At 46.5% G+C, this 15,289-nt stretch overlaps 1 protein-coding gene and 1 non-coding gene across 2 annotated transcripts in view; one reads left to right on the top strand and one right to left on the bottom strand.

Moving 5' to 3' along the window:
• The first annotated feature begins 2,025 nt into the window (after positions 1-2,025).
• Muc4 (mucin 4, cell surface associated) overlaps positions 2,026-15,289 on the top strand; it is a 49,077-nt gene continuing 35,813 nt past the window's right edge. Inside the window, exon 1 of the mRNA XM_078043968.1 lies at positions 2,026-2,219. Coding sequence (XP_077900094.1) covers positions 2,141-2,219 — 79 coding nt within the window. The 5' untranslated portion in view covers positions 2,026-2,140. The remainder of the gene's footprint in view (positions 2,220-15,289) is intronic.
• Positions 12,821-12,881, bottom strand: LOC120884667 (small nucleolar RNA SNORD78). Its single transcript, XR_005727088.1, has one exon. It is a non-coding gene; the product is annotated as a small nucleolar RNA SNORD78 (small nucleolar RNA).

Raw genomic sequence — 15,289 nt, 5'->3', positions numbered from 1 at the left:
CTGGAAGTTAATTTCCAGACTCCTCCTCCTCCCCTGACTCACTTCATTCATATCTACCTTCAGGGATGATGTCAGGATGAAACAAAGAGCCACATGCCCTTGACAGGTGACTTAACATTTGTAAAGCACTTTAATACCTATAAGCTCATCTCAACCAGAAAACTTTTTGGATAGGTTTTCTTCTTTTTTGGTGCGGGGATTGGGGGTGGTACTGGGGATTGAACTCAGGAGCACTGGACCACTGAGCCACATCCCCAGCCCTATTTTGTATTTTATTTAGGGACAGGATCTCATTGAGTTACTTAGTGCCTAGATTTTGCTAGGGCTGGCTTTGAATTCTCGACCCTCCTGTCTCAGCCTCCCGAGCCACTAGGATTACGTGTGCTATTGTGCCTGGCTGGATAGATGTTCTTATACCCATTTTACAGATGAGTAAAAAAGGTTCACAGAGACTGGGACTTACTTTGGGTGACAGAGCTGGAATTCAAGCCTAGGTATCCTGATGCCCACTGGAGTCTTTGGTTAGGTTAACAAAATCTCCAACTCTTACTTTAATATAATCTGGAAGTTTTTTTTTTTTTTTCTCCTCTGTATATGGGAAACTGTAGTCTAGAGAGTGTCACCAAAAAGACTAGATGGCATGTTAATAGGGAAACCCCATGATCAAGAACTGACCAGAAAATCATCTAGAAGGCCAAATTGGGCCTTGGTAGCTATGCAAATTATTTTCAGTGATATCCTCCATCCAGGTGCTCTGTGCACAAAATCCCTCTCTACCTTTAGGCCTTTCCTGACCTTAGAAAAAGAGTGGGAGCAATTTGTCTACCCAGAGAGGTGGAGGGAACATCATGCTACTTACCTCTCTATGGTAAGGTGTAGTATCTTCATGAAAATGGCAAGGCCCAGGCTTTGGACTTGGGTCAGAGCTGCATTTTTAGCTTCAGAAGGTGAGTTGTCAATAAAATGGTAGGGCCTCTGTGGTGCTCAGAGATGGCACCAGTGTCAGCCACCTACTCCTCGTTGGGCAAGGCTGGCTGCTCCTGGGTGTGCAGAAATGACTCCTCCTGTGGGCTCTGTGGTGTCCAAGCCTGAGCTCCCTGCTCTGGGACTAAGCACTCCACAGACGCCACAGTCAGGGAATCATGTCTCAAAGCACCATAAGCAGAGACTCATGCTATGGAAAAGAGTAGGGGAAATCTCCATTGTTTTCTCTCATAGCCACACAAACGGCTCTCCCTCACCTTTAGAACTCCACCCAGCACACCCTGGCTGGGGTCCCTGCTCCTTCACACTTGAATTTTTGAGTTCCAGGGGTTCAAAATAGAGGGTAGACCTGAGCCCAGGTCTCCAGGAGCATCCTCTACTCTCCCCTATGTCTCTGTCCCACATTCTACCCAGGTTCTACCTCAATCCCACTCCCCACACCAGAGCCCTCAAACTCCTTGTGCTGATTGCCTTAGGCTCTCTGGACCCTCATGCAGGCTCCCTGTCCCAGGAAGGAGAAATCTATCATGTGGTAAGGGTCTTCCATGTGCTGGCACTGAGAAGATAGTCTAAGCCCACCACCTCTTCCCAAAACATGGCTTATAGGATATTTCTAACTTCTAATCCTCACCTCAAGTGGTCCCGGCCCGTTCCCCATGCCCATGTTTCTTAGGGACTCTACATATCTCGCTCCTTCTGAGCCCCTTTCTTCCCCACCCTCCCACCCTTTCTTCTGAAGTGTAGCTGTAGCCATGTGCACCCTGAGAGAAGGAGAAGTGGGCCCAGGACCACAGCAAGAGGGTGCCCAGCTCATTTCCAGTACGTCTAGTTTCTCTTTCCTCACTTGTCCCTCCCCCCTCCAACCCCCTACCTTGGCTCAGGGTGAGGAGAGCAGAGCAATGGGTGTATGGGTAATTTTTTTCCTGGTGGGGGAAGAAGGTGGAGATTGAGGAAAGAAAAGACCAGGCAAGGGTGATTGGCACTGGGCCCCGCCTTCTTTTGTCCTCTTCCCTGGTACTCACTCTGGCCCCTTCAGGGAAGTACACCTGTTTGAGGCCAGCAGCCAGTGGGGACAGGCTCGGCTCTGCTCCTCGCGCTGCTGCTTCTGTGCTGGGGAGCTTTCTCCAGGGAGGCCTGAGGGACTCTTTCTGGAACCATGAAGGGGGCTCACTGGAGGAGTTTCCCCTGGGTGCTCCTGTGCTCCTGCCTCCTTGGGCCAGCGGACACCAACACAAGTAAGTAATACACCTGGGGAAGCATGGGGGGTGGGCAGGGGAAGAGGACTTCAAGGTCCCATCAGGGAAGCCGGGACCTGTCAGAAAGAGAGAGAGAGGGAGGTGTGTGGATGGGCAGAGGTGGGACAAGACAGGGGAGAACACTAGAAAGACACAGAAAAGAGACCAGCAGAGAGAAGCAGAGATGTCTGGGGGTGGGCAGAGGGTGGTCTGATTTGGGGAGCTCATGGAGAGAGCTGGGCTTATTTTGCACAGAGCAATAGGCAGAGCAACAGCCAGGGGTAGAGACAGTGTCGAGGAGAAACTATGATTAAAAATCAGGAAAGCTGGTGACAGAAATGGAAGAAAAGCCCATATAAAGATATCAATTCAGGGGACAAGAAGTGAGAAATGTACGAATCAAGGGATGGTCGACTGGTTGACCTGACCTTGGATTGACAAGCCTCCTCTTGGGCTAATGCCCTGGCACTGGCCTTGGCCTCCGGCATATCCCCTTCCCCACCATGAACATAGCAGAGGGTGGGGTAGGCACAAGGCCTGTTGGGGATGTGCCCCTCTGGATCCCCCAGTTCTCTTCCCGCCACTTTCCAGGCTGACCCTCTAGCTCCAGGATGAGGTTTTGTTCTGTTTCTGGTCACCTTCTGGGAGGACCTAGGGTCCAGGAGAGTGTGAGGCGTCAGACCCCAGACCAAAGTCAGAATCACGGGTCCTTTCCCATCTCACAGGCCTGGGGAAGAATCACACACTCTACAGACAGTAAGAGACACTGGGCTGTAAAGTGGAATATTCTGCCTTCCTTGAAATTTTTAAGGGCTCGGCTAAGAGCAAATAAAACAAACCCCACCTCCCAGAACCTCAACCTCCTCATATACAGTGAAGAAATGGAGGCCGGAAGAGCCAGCCATGGCCAGCCACTCAGGGGCTTCTCCTGAGGACGGGGAAGAAGGAGTTGCCATGGAAACTGACTCTCAGGGCCGTGTGGTGTGTGTGTGTGTGTGTGTGTGTGTGTGTGTGTGTGTGTGTGTGTGTGGTGGCAGCTTGAATTTAGGAGCCCTTGGTCACACCTTGGCTTTACTGCTAACTGTCCTGGTCCCTGTGACCACTTCCTATTCTAGCTCCCGAGGCCTTGCTTCTCCTGTGTTAAAAGCAGCATGGTGAATGATATGACCCTGACCCCAAGGTTCCTAAGTTTGTTTGTTGGTTGTGCTAGGAATTGAACCCATGTTAAGCGCACACTCTGCCACTGAGCTACACCTCTAGCCTGGTTCTTAAATCTTGACATTCTGTGATTTAAAGTCAACTCTAAAAGTGTTAGGTACCAACTCTGCACTCAGCCTCGGAGAGCTAGGAGCCAGGAAGTGGGGTCTGCAGAGAAGATCCCTAGGGGCAAGAAGTAGGGTAGGAATGAGCCGGAAAAAACAGAAAGGCAGGACCCAGAGAAGGAGGGAAGGATGATGAGGTGGCAGCACATCCCATAATGACCTGAAGAGATGTGGCCAGGCCCGGGAGCTCCAAAACCTGTATACTGCTAAAGGGGACCACAGGGAGCAAGGCCACGAGAGTAGGTGGGAATGGTGCTTGAGATGGCGCCTGATGGGCTGGGGGTGTGGCTCAAGCGGTAGCGCGCTCACCTGGCATGCGTGCGGCCCGGGTTCGATCCTCAGCACCACATACCAACAAAAGATGTTGTGTCCGCTGAAAACTAAAAAAAATTAAATATTAAAAAAAAAAAAAAAAGAGATGGCGCCTGAGCGCCTTGGTGAGGGAAAGCAGCCTCTAGGACAGGCAGTGAGTCATACCGCTTGGGAAAGCTTCTAGGGGCTCAGGGGGCCTGTCAGTTCTGTTCCTTGGGGGTCCCTGGGGGGGTCCCTGGGGGTCGAGTCTGCTTTCACACTTGCTGGCAGAACCCTCTCAAGCCTGGGTCACCTCTGAGGCAGTTGTTAGAGCCTCCTCTGGGAGGCTCCTTGGGCCACAGGAAAACCCCGGGTTTCTGTGAAGGAAGTGCCATGCGAAGGGCTTCCTTCAGGGAAAGCCCTGGCTCTCCAGGGTGAAGGTTGGAAAACGGGGTGGACATAGGTGGGCTGGACAAGGAGCAAGCAGAAACACAGTGGCCTCTGGTGGCTGAAGCAGAACGGCTGAAGCCCAGCCGTTCTACCTCTTTGCCTCACAGTTAGGAAGCTGGACTGGCATAAGCCTCCATCTCCAGGATTATCAGTGGCCCAGTCACTGAGGAGAGGCCGCCACCCTGAGTGGCCACAACCAGGTTAGGGAGCTGTAGCAGGTAGAGGGTGGGGAAGAGACCCACAGCCACAGGGGACCCAGAGGGACAGGGTCCTGAAGGCCTTTTCTCAGAGAATCTCCTTGTCAGTCAGTCTGGGAGAGGCCTCCCAATCTGCCACCCAGGGCCCCAAAACCTGTACTTCTGTCCCTATCCTTGTAGGAAATCCTCTATGTGTCAGGGACACCCAAAAGGAGAGCATTCCTGGACAAGAGGTCCTGTTAAGAAAAAATCATCCAAATTCAGGTCCATGGCTCAATGAAGAGCAGGATCTTAAAATCAGAGACTAGTATCAATATTGCCACTTATTGCCACTTTACCAGGGAGACCAGGTAAAGTCCCTTTAGCTCTGAAGTCTCAGGGTCTCAATGGCAAAACAAACCGAATGGGAAAGGGCTGACACAGAGATGTTATGGGGATAAACCGTTCCACATCTGGTATAAGGTGGAAAAGCCTTGCAAACTTCATGGAGAGGGGCCACTTCATTTCAGAACAGGGAGGCGTGGGGCAAGGAGGGATCAGGAATGGAGTGGGAACCTCTGTTGTCTCAGGTCAGGGCACGTTCATTTACCCAAGAGGAGCTTGCACCTCTCCAGAGCCACCCCTTCCTTCCTGTGGCTTGGTTTATTTGGAATGCGGCTTACTGTGAACTGACCCTGAATACCAACCGTAGCCACTGAGCAGAGGCGCACTTGAGCTGACAGCTCTGTTTTCTGGCTCCCTGCCCAGCAATTGCCTGTACACCATAGTATCTGGGCTCAGCTTGGGGCAGAGATTGGCCTGTTACTGTTATTTGACATATGAATGCTTGTTTCTCCATTACCAGGACAGGCTGAGAAGCAATTGGCCTTTTATATGCTCACATAAGTGTTTTTGCCACCGTGTCTGTTCTCTGGTTTCCCAGAGTGTTCAATACTTCCATAGGCACGTTGTGCAGCCCTTGGATCTGCTTCTCTTTGGGCCAGAACTGAGACCCCATAGGCCAGGTCTCCTCCAATGTTTCAACCTTTTGCCTCAGATATACATCTTTCCTTCTCTTAGGCTAAGTTAACTCCCTGGCACATGCTGAGTTGTAAATCAAAATGAATTGAATTTGTTAGGTCTTTTCCCTGAGACTCTGAAGTGTTCCTCAAAAGGCCTCCACAAAGGTGGTCATGTTCTTGGGGGACATCTGTCTGCATTGTAGGCATCTCTGCTGTACACATTGACTATATAAATACTCCAACTTCTGTTGTGGTTTGGGTTCCCAAAGTCCAGTTGACAATGGATTGGGGGGAAATTCAGAAGAAGAAAGAGCTCACACTTTTGAGTTATTCATTCACTTGCAGGACTTCTACTTGTGCCAGGGTAAGTCCTGGTCCCTGCCTCCCAAAGCTCTCTAAGTGACCTGTTTAAGATCACATGACCTGGAAGTGGGACTGCTGGGACTAGAATCCAGGTCTCTTGAATCCAGGTTTCCATGGTAGTGCATAGCTTTCCACAAACAAACTTCCAGACCAGCCTAGCCCACACAGAAAGAACAGAAACACCCCCTGCTGAGCAAGTCACTCATTCATTCATTTATTAATTCAAAAACACCTACCATGCATCTGACATTGCTCGGTATATACACAGTGAAGAATGAAATAAATATGGCCCAGCCTCCTGGAGCTAAGATCGTGCCATAGATAAACAGACATTGATAATTATAGACAAGTTCCCAACTGCAAATGCAGCCAGCACTGTGTGGAACAAGCACAGGGTGCAATGACAGTAAATGGAGCTATGTTTAGATGGGTGAGTCCGGGAGGGCCTCTCTTCAGGAAGTGTGAACTGAGACTGTGAACTGAAACTGAAGGCTGAGGAGGGAGCTGGGGAGGATGCACCAGGCACAAGCAGGCAGGGGAAGAGCTCATGTAGCATGGTAAAAAGTGTGGCCTGTTGGGGACTTAAAAGAGATAGGCAGGTGCTAAAGTGTGCAGGGCCTTGTAAGGGGAGGAATGGATTATGGACTTTAAGTAACTCCCCTGCAGACAGTGAGGGGTTTTAGGTTAAGGAGGGAGGTGTTCAGGTGTCCTAATAATCTTTGAAATGAACTTTGGAATGATCACTCTGGAAACTGTGAGGAAAATGGATTGGAAGGGGGCAAGGGTGAGATGGGAGACCAGTTAGGAGCCATATGGGCACCCACGCAGAAGCTGCTGTGGCATGGCCAGGTGGCAGCTACAGAGGTCTGGAAGGTGTAAAACCAACTGCAAGCAGAGGTTCTGCTCTAGTAAGGACACAGCCCCAAGGATTGTTGAGTGTGCCAGGACCTCAGAACTTTGCAGAGACAAGACAATCATGTAAAGCAGAACGTATTGAACCAAGTCAAGTAACTTACCCAAGTCCTACAGCAATGCTGGTCAGTCTAACTCTAGATCCCATCCTCTTAAGCACTCCATGGTCTCCATGTGGTCTTGGAGTACCAGAAATATCAGTGACATCTTCCCAGCTCTCTCAAGCTCCCCTTCTTTTTCCTCAATAGGTAGGATGATCATCAGGTTGACCTGATGATCTTTAAGTTTAGTGGTGCACACCTGTAATCCCAGAAGCTTGGGAAGCTGAAATAGCAGGATTGCAAGTTCAAAGCCAAGCTCAGCAACTTAATGAGGCACTGAGCAACTCAGGGAGACCCTGTCTCTAGATAAAATATAAAGAAAGGGCTGGGGATGTGGCTTATTGTTTAAGTATCCCTGGGTTCAATCCCTGGTATAAAAAAGAAAAAAGTTTGTCAATAACATCAGGGAAAGTAATTTAGAATTCACCCTTCTAGGCTGACTTTCAGGCAATAACTTCACCTCTTCTTTCCAACTATTTTTGCTAAAGTCATACCCATCAATGCCTGTCAACCAGAGATTTCTTCACCTTGGATACTGTCACAGGTCACTGGACTTCATTCTCTCAGCTTGTGATGTGGCAGCACCTTGGCTACTCTATGATAGCTCTATAAGTTTCAGGACAAGTCAAGAAGCACCAAGTCCCAGCTGTAACCACTGCATCCCAACCCAGCCCCCACTTCCTCCTTTCCCTCATACCTCCTTCTCCTTAGGGAAAGTTTGAGCTCCAGTCTCCACCATCTTGGTTTTGGAGCTCATCTCTCCTGGCTCCCAACTGAGATGGGCACACCCTCCTAACCTTGGGTTGCCCTTGGAAGCTTGGTTACTGTCTGCGATGGTGGTAGTCACATCTTTCAGACCATGACTGTCAGATCAGCTCCTGCTGGTCTTGGGACCACCATGGCAGTTACGGGAGAAACAGTTGCAACCTCATCCTCCTTCCAATCTCAGGTGAAGGAACCAAAAACCAGGATTTGGAGACATCTGTGTTCATTCACTCAACAGATGTTTACGAGGTTATTCCTCTATGCCAGGCACACTCCAAGGGCTCGACCAGTTAGTGTATTACCTTCTCCTGCATTTTAGGAGCAATAGGGGAAAAATATGTAACAACAGACACAACACTGGTCACGGGTGATTCTGAGGCTGATACAGGAATAGCCCTTGGCTCCTCACCCGGGGCTGCAGGTCCCTCAACCTCTTCACATTTTTCAGGATACCTGATGCTCATGTGTGAATATGTTTCCTCCTCAAGTGCTTTGCTTGGGCCCTTCTCTACTTTAGGCAGGGCTGAAAAGAGCCCCACCAATCTAGAAAGAGCAGCAGAGAAGGAGATATGGTTTATGGGTTCCTCACCTCCGATTCCAGGAAAAACTCATGACAAACAGATCAGGCACTAAGAATAAGCTCGGCGCACAGCACACACAGGGTGCAGGCTGGCTGTCTCTTTAGGGAGTGACTTCACCACCCAGATGGAATGTTATCTCTCATCCTCATCATTACCATGGCCACCACTCCTCCTCCTGAATCAACAACACCCCCCTCACCTTCTCACACCTGTGAGTCACCAGAGGGCCCCTTATGGGGTGGGGGGAGCAATGCCAACTTTGCCATCCTGAGAGGCACAGCTCAAGGGAGAAAATTAGCCACCTCGCTGAGGGCTTCCTGACACAAGTGGTGGCAGAGACCAGATGAGGTTTCAGGGACTCAGGTTTGAGGAAGGTCTCTCCTCAGTGCTCTCACCGTCACAGGTGAGATGATGCTGATGGCATTTCTCAAGAATTTCTGTTTTAGAGTGTATCACGCATGTGTCATCCCGTAGGGGTCTCGTCACCCCAAGGGGTCAACAGCCATCACAATTCACTGCTCAACTCACAATTCATCCTCAGAGAAAGTAAAGACCAACAAAATAGGCAAGAAATAGCTCAGTGTCATCATTTGCTCCTGAAAATGAGCCAGACTTGTCCTTAGACCTCTCTGCATGTGGCAGGTTCAGAAGTTGGGGCAGGTTGGTCACCGTTGCTCCATCTCAATTTCAACTCTCCACCTGCTTAGTGCCTGGGGCTGGGCGACAGCTGACCTCCTAGCACCTTGGCTCTTAGCCTGGAGTCAGCTCCGCTGCTTGTCAGATATATGATGTTAGGCAAGTTGCTGGGCTTCTCCAAATCTGTTCCCTTACCTGTGAAGTGGGGCCACCATTAGTGAGATCAGCTATAAAGCACTGTACAAATATGAGAGATTAACATTTCTATTATCCACTGAGTCAAAATGTGCCTACGGATGTATGGACTAATTAATCACAAAAGGCGGTCGCCACTCAGGAACTCAGAGTGAAGGCGACGTCTCCCAGGGAAACTGTCTACAGTGTGGATGTGTCTTGGTAGTGCTCATTCCTTCTGCAGACAGACCTACTCAGAGGACTCTTAGGCACTCTCTCAGCCACAACCAGAGGAAGGACAGCCATCGAGAGTGGTCTGCCTCTGAAGAGAATGGCTCTGGGACCCTGGTTTCTGGCACTGTTATCACAGTCATGAGGGAGTGAGAGGAGCAGTTCTAACACCAGTCTCCATGGCACAGATGAGTCAACCAGACCCATGCCCTCAGGATCTAAGCAACTGCTTTCCAGGACAGGCAATTCAGGCCACTTCTAAGGACTCCTTGCTAAGGAGATGATGGAAAAAACTCTCCTCTTTGGTCCCTGTAGTCAAGGATCAACCCAACAATGGTGTGTTAGAAGTTTGGAGTGGGGTGTACTAGTAAACTTTTAATTACTATAATGAAATACCTGAGGCAGGCTAACTTTATAAAGAAAAGAGGTTTATTTAGCTCACAGTTTGGGAAGAAAGGTGCATGCTCTGGTGAGGACCTCATGGTGGAAGAGTGGGAGCTTACGGGAATGAGCAATCACATTGCCCAAATTAGAAGCCATAGAGTGACTAGGGTCTCACAGTCCCTTCCAATGGCACACCTCCACTGACCTAAGGACCTCCCATTAGGCCCCACCACTTTGGGGTCCCACCACCACATGAGGGCCAAGCCACCAACAGATGAAGCTCTGGGGGACAAACTCAAACCACACCCAAACAATAAACAGGGGTGGGAGAACCAGAATCAGGAGGCACAATTAAGAGGGTGAGGCTTCAGAGTAACAAGAATGATCAGCAAAGTGATGCGAGAGATAATTTGGCTGAGAAATAGTTGGTGCCAAACTATGATGTTGGGGACAGGGAAGAGGAAGGAATTAAAGATGACTCAGAGGTTTCTGGCCTGGGCATCTGGGGGACAGTTGGTACAATTACAAATACTGTTGAAGGAAGGTGGGAGAAGCAGTCAACCTGGGCATGTTTCACTGGACGAGAGGCAGAAAGTCCCTGGAAGGTGAGTCTGGGCTGTGAGCGAGAAGTCAGGAAGAATCATAGATGTGTAAGGCCTGAAGATAGGTGTGATGTAGCCAGCCAGAAATAGGGGAGCAGGAGAGAGGGCGGAAGATGTCACCCAGAAGCACGGTCGGGGGTGGTAAAGGGAAGAAAAAAAGCACACGGAGCAGAAGTGGAAAAGTGGAGCAGGGGCAAGAATCATTCTGCTTCCCAGAGGGTGATACCCTGCGGCGATGCCAGGGGACACCAGCCAAGGGGAGAATGTGGAGATGGGTGCTGCAAAAATGTTTCTTAAATGAATGAACGGAAGAGTCCAGATGTCACAGAGAGAGAGTGAGGCCTGATAATTCAATTATTCTGGGTGATTAGGAAGGACAGTCACCTGGACATCAGTGATGTTACTGAGGTAGAGGGTGAGCGACAGGAGGGCGCGATGAAGAGGTGGGGGGTGTCAGATGCTCTTTCAAGATGCTTAAGGGGGAAACCAAAGATAGGAACAAGGAGGGACAAGATGAATGATAGATGTTCATTGACAACTGCAGTTTAGTTGTAGTCAATGAAAATCCCTTTCTCCTCACATCAAGTCCATAGATTTAGGGAAGGTGCGCCTACTCCCCAGACAATAAAACTGCATCTTCAATGTGCCTTCGTTCCCTTGCCTTTCTATCTGCTGCAGCAGGAGACTCTAATCAATCCATCATGATTAGAAAGTTCTTCAAATAAACATTTGAAAGAAAGATTGCTAGCTTACCGCCCTGTTTGGAGAGATTTAAAATCAGGACTGCAAAAGTCTCTAAAGAGACTTAACCTTATGTGACTGTTGGTGGAAGAGGAGGGGCGACGCAGAGAGATGCTGGGACAAGAGAACTGGTGGATGAGGCCATCAGGAAGGAGGGAGGAGAGCAGTCAGGACACTAAGGAGGGGACAGCCTTTGAGTGGAGATGTAATCTCTTTCCTAAGAAGAGACAGGGACCTGGAGAACTCAGAAGGGTTTCCTATTGAGAGGGTGCCAGGACTGGAAGGAGATCAAGGTTCACAGCTTATACGATGTTGTGTGATGGGAAGTGAGAAGAGAGGAGAGGAGAGGATGGGTCTCTTTCTCTCAAATAGCAACTCCTGACAGTCAGCTCTCCTGCTCTCTGCTCTGCATTTGGCCAGAGTAAGATAAACAAGCTGCAGCTGGAACTTGCGCAGCCTGACTTGCATCTGGGAAAACACAAGGTCGGTGCATTCTGGCAATGCTAGAGCAGCGGGCACAAGGCTGAGTGAGCGTATTTTTCAGAACACAACTTGATCAAGACCCTGACTTTCTGTGCCTTTCAACTTCAGTGAGACAGCATTAGTTTACAAACATTTCACCGGTTTTTGGTGGTGGTATCATTTTGCTTCGTTTGGTTTTGGTGCTGGGGACCAAACTCAGGGCCAGGCACATGCTCAGCACATGCTCTGCCACTGAGTTACATCCCCAGTCCCTAAGAACATTTTAAAAAACAGAGGCTATCAGTTTATTTTAAAGGCAGCATGTGGTCCATAGACCACCTTATCAGAATCACCCTGGGCATCTGTTAAAATACATATTCCTGGCCTCACCCCGTAAGAATGAAATTAGACTCTCAAGGTCAGCCCAAGGATGCATTTTTATAAACTTCCCCAGGGATTCTGATTCATCCTATCTTTTCAGGACTATTCTTACCAAAGAGAACTCTGCCTCACCAGTGTTTCTCTTTTTAATTTTTTTTTTTTAAATTAGAACTTTATAGTTTTACATAATCTTTGGGTTCATCTCAACAAATTCACACATGTATGGGATTCAATTTTGGTTCATAATCCCCCTTTCCCTCCCGTCCTCCCTCCTTACCAGTGTTTCTTAACTAAGAATAATCTATTTAAGATTAGTAGATTGAGTAATCTGCAAACTGTTTTCTTAAACAGCTGAATAATCTGTTGAAGGAGTAGCTCAAGATTTATTGTTCAAACAGTAATGAAAGAAAAATACAGTAACTGAAGTTTTGTTGTGCTCAATGAAAATCCCTTCCTCCTCACAACAAGCCCCATAGATTTACAGAGATGTTGCGCCTACTCCCAAGACAAAACTGTCATTAATGTGCACTGGCTTCCTGGCCTTCCTGTCTGCTGGAACAGGAAACTCTAATCAATCAATCTTGATTAGAAAGTTCTTTAAATAAACCTTTGAAAGGATGACTGCCAGGTCACTGCCTGGTTTGGCAAGATTTAAAATCAGAACTGCAAAGCAAAGAGATTCTCAAAGGGAGGGGAGACTGGGTGACTGGGACGCCTCATACACAGCCAGTGGGACTGGAAAAGGGCACAGCCTTTCTGCAAAGAAATTTGGCAGAGTGCATGAATAACACAAAAATCTGTCTAACAGTGTTAGCCTAATTCTACCAACAAAAATTTACATTAAGGAAGTGAACTGAAATAATGAAAACCAAACAGAACATTACCCACGAAGACAATCATCAAAGCTTTATTTATAAATAGCAATACACTGAAAAGAGCCTAAATGTCCAGGAATAAGTTAGTTATAAGCTTTCCCTATGGTGGAATATTTATTTAATGTTTTTCCCTTCTTCAATGTTAAATTTGTCTACAGGCTCATTTCAGTTCATCTGATCAGCATCATTACAGATATTTAATATTTGAAGGGCTGCATCCAGTGTTCCAAAGGAGCATAGATAAACACACACACACACACACACACACACACACACACACACACACACACACACACATACACGTGTGCGTGCACAAGTGCACATACCAGTTCATACCAGCAACAAATGGAATAAGCATAAAGCAAGGTTTACTGGGGGAAAACTTGCAAGCCAGAAACAGTAGCATGCTCATGATCCTGAGCTCACATTTTTGCACAGAGAGGTTGGCATGCTATAGGATGTGCTCCTATTTGCAGGGACATGGAAATTTGGCAGTGGAAGTTTCCAGATAGGGGAATGGCTTTATTAAGAATGGGGAGGGGATGGGGGGGTGCCTTCAGAGCTCAATGTAGAGAGTTTTCATCCAACACCAAAGTTCTTGCTTTTGGGTTGAGCTCACCCAGCCCCCTGAGTCGGCTCTTCCAGGCCTCCAAAATGAGGCAGGGAAAAGAACTGTCATCTAAGACATAAAAGATTGGTCTCTACTTGGGCTATGTTCACAAGAATAATAACACAAAAAAATCCTCAGTGATATCAAGAAAAGTTAAAATTGTATATAGTGGGTAAGTTCATATATATATATAATTTTTTATGGTATCAGGGATTGAACCCAGCGGTGCTTAACCATTGAGCTACATCCCCTGCCCTTTTGACTTTTGATTTTGAGACAGGGTCTTGCTAAGTTGCTGAGGGTCTCACTGAGGCTGGCTTTGAACTTGCAATCCTCCTGCCTCAGCCACGGGAGCCTCTGGGATTACAGACATGTGTCACTATGCCCAGCGAAACCACATGTATTTTTAAAGTATAGGGAAAATCTTGGAAGGAAAAAACAATGTTGTCTGGGTAGTGAGATTATGGAATTTTGGTCCTTTAATTATCTATATTTTCTTAAAAGTATATAAATACTTTGTTTAGTGTATTTCAATTGAAGTCATATAACTTTGTCCATAAAGATGAAGCTCATCTTTTATTAGACTTATTCTTAAATTCTTTATATTTTGTAACTATCATAAATATCATAGTTTTCAAAATATTGTTTTCTTTCATTGATGCATAGGAATACAGCTATTTTTAAAAAAATATGATCATGTATATGGAAATTTGATTACAATTAATAAAATTAAGAGGCTTTCTTTGTTTATTGTTTTTTTTTTTTTCATGGTGCTGGGGCTTCAACTTAAGTTCTCATGCATGCTAGGCAAGTGCTTTGCCATTTCCCTCTAAGCTACACCCCCAGCTTTAAGAGACTTTCTTATGTAAATGATTATATTATTGGCAAATATTCATAGATTTGTTTCTTTCCATGGGAAAATGAAATTCTTTATACCCTCATGTCTTTTGTTTATTTTTCCTGTCTTATTGCACTGCCTAGCAGCTCCAACCTAATGTTTGTGCCATATTTTGTTTTGTTTGGTGTTGCTGAGGTTCAAACCTAGGGCTTTGCACACTTTAGGCAAAGCCACACCTCCAGCCAATCAACGTTGATGCCTATAAAACACTGGATGCCTTTAAAATTAAGCAGTGAACACTGATATCTGGGTCTTATTCCAGATTTTAAAGAAAATATTCCCAGTGTTTAAATATTATGTTTACCATGGGCTTTTGATTGGTATTGTTGATGAGGTCAAGGGAGTTGTATTTTTCACTTGCTAGGACTTGTAATAGGAATGAGTGTTGACTTTTATCAAGTACCTTTCCTGTATCTGCTGGATAATCAGGTTTTCCCTCCATTCTGTTTATTTGGTGACATACATCAACAAGTCTTATATTTATCTTGCATTTCTGGTTTAAACTGAGTTTCATCCAAGTATACTGTTTCAAAATCCAATATTAGATTTGGCTTGCTGATATTTTGCTTACAATGTTTCAATGTATATTATCACTGATAATCAATCCATAGTTTTCCTTATTCTGTCTTTGTTTGGTTTGTGTACTAACGTTATATTAACATTATAACATTAGACATGGAGCTAGTGTTTTTCAAAACTCTGAGAGAGTTAGTATAAGATTAAAATTGAATTGTCTATAAAATTATCTTGTTCTATCTATTTTTGGAGGAAGATAGATTCTCTTTTTTATTTCTTTTCTTTCTTTCTTTCTTTTTTTTTTTTTGGTGATGATAGAAATTGAACCCAGGACCTCTAAGATGTTCTGTATTACTGAACTTCACCTCCAGACCCCTAGATTCTTTTTTTAAAGTGCTGGCAATTTAAAATAGCTTATTTTGGGTGTTTTTTGTTGGTTTTTATTTTTGTTTTGTACTGGGGTTTGAACCCAGTACTTGGCACATGCTAGGCAAGTGCTCTGTCCCCTGCACTATATTTCCTGCCCCTTATAATAGTTTATATCTGGGTTTTCTGAGTCCAAATTTGATAAATTGTA

The sequence above is a fragment of the Ictidomys tridecemlineatus genome, chromosome 3, assembly GCF_052094955.1.
Source record: "Ictidomys tridecemlineatus isolate mIctTri1 chromosome 3, mIctTri1.hap1, whole genome shotgun sequence".
In the NCBI taxonomy this organism is placed as follows: Eukaryota; Metazoa; Chordata; class Mammalia; order Rodentia; family Sciuridae; genus Ictidomys; species Ictidomys tridecemlineatus.
Note: the sequence above shows the minus strand (reverse complement) of the source record. Positions and strands in the feature narration are given on the sequence as shown.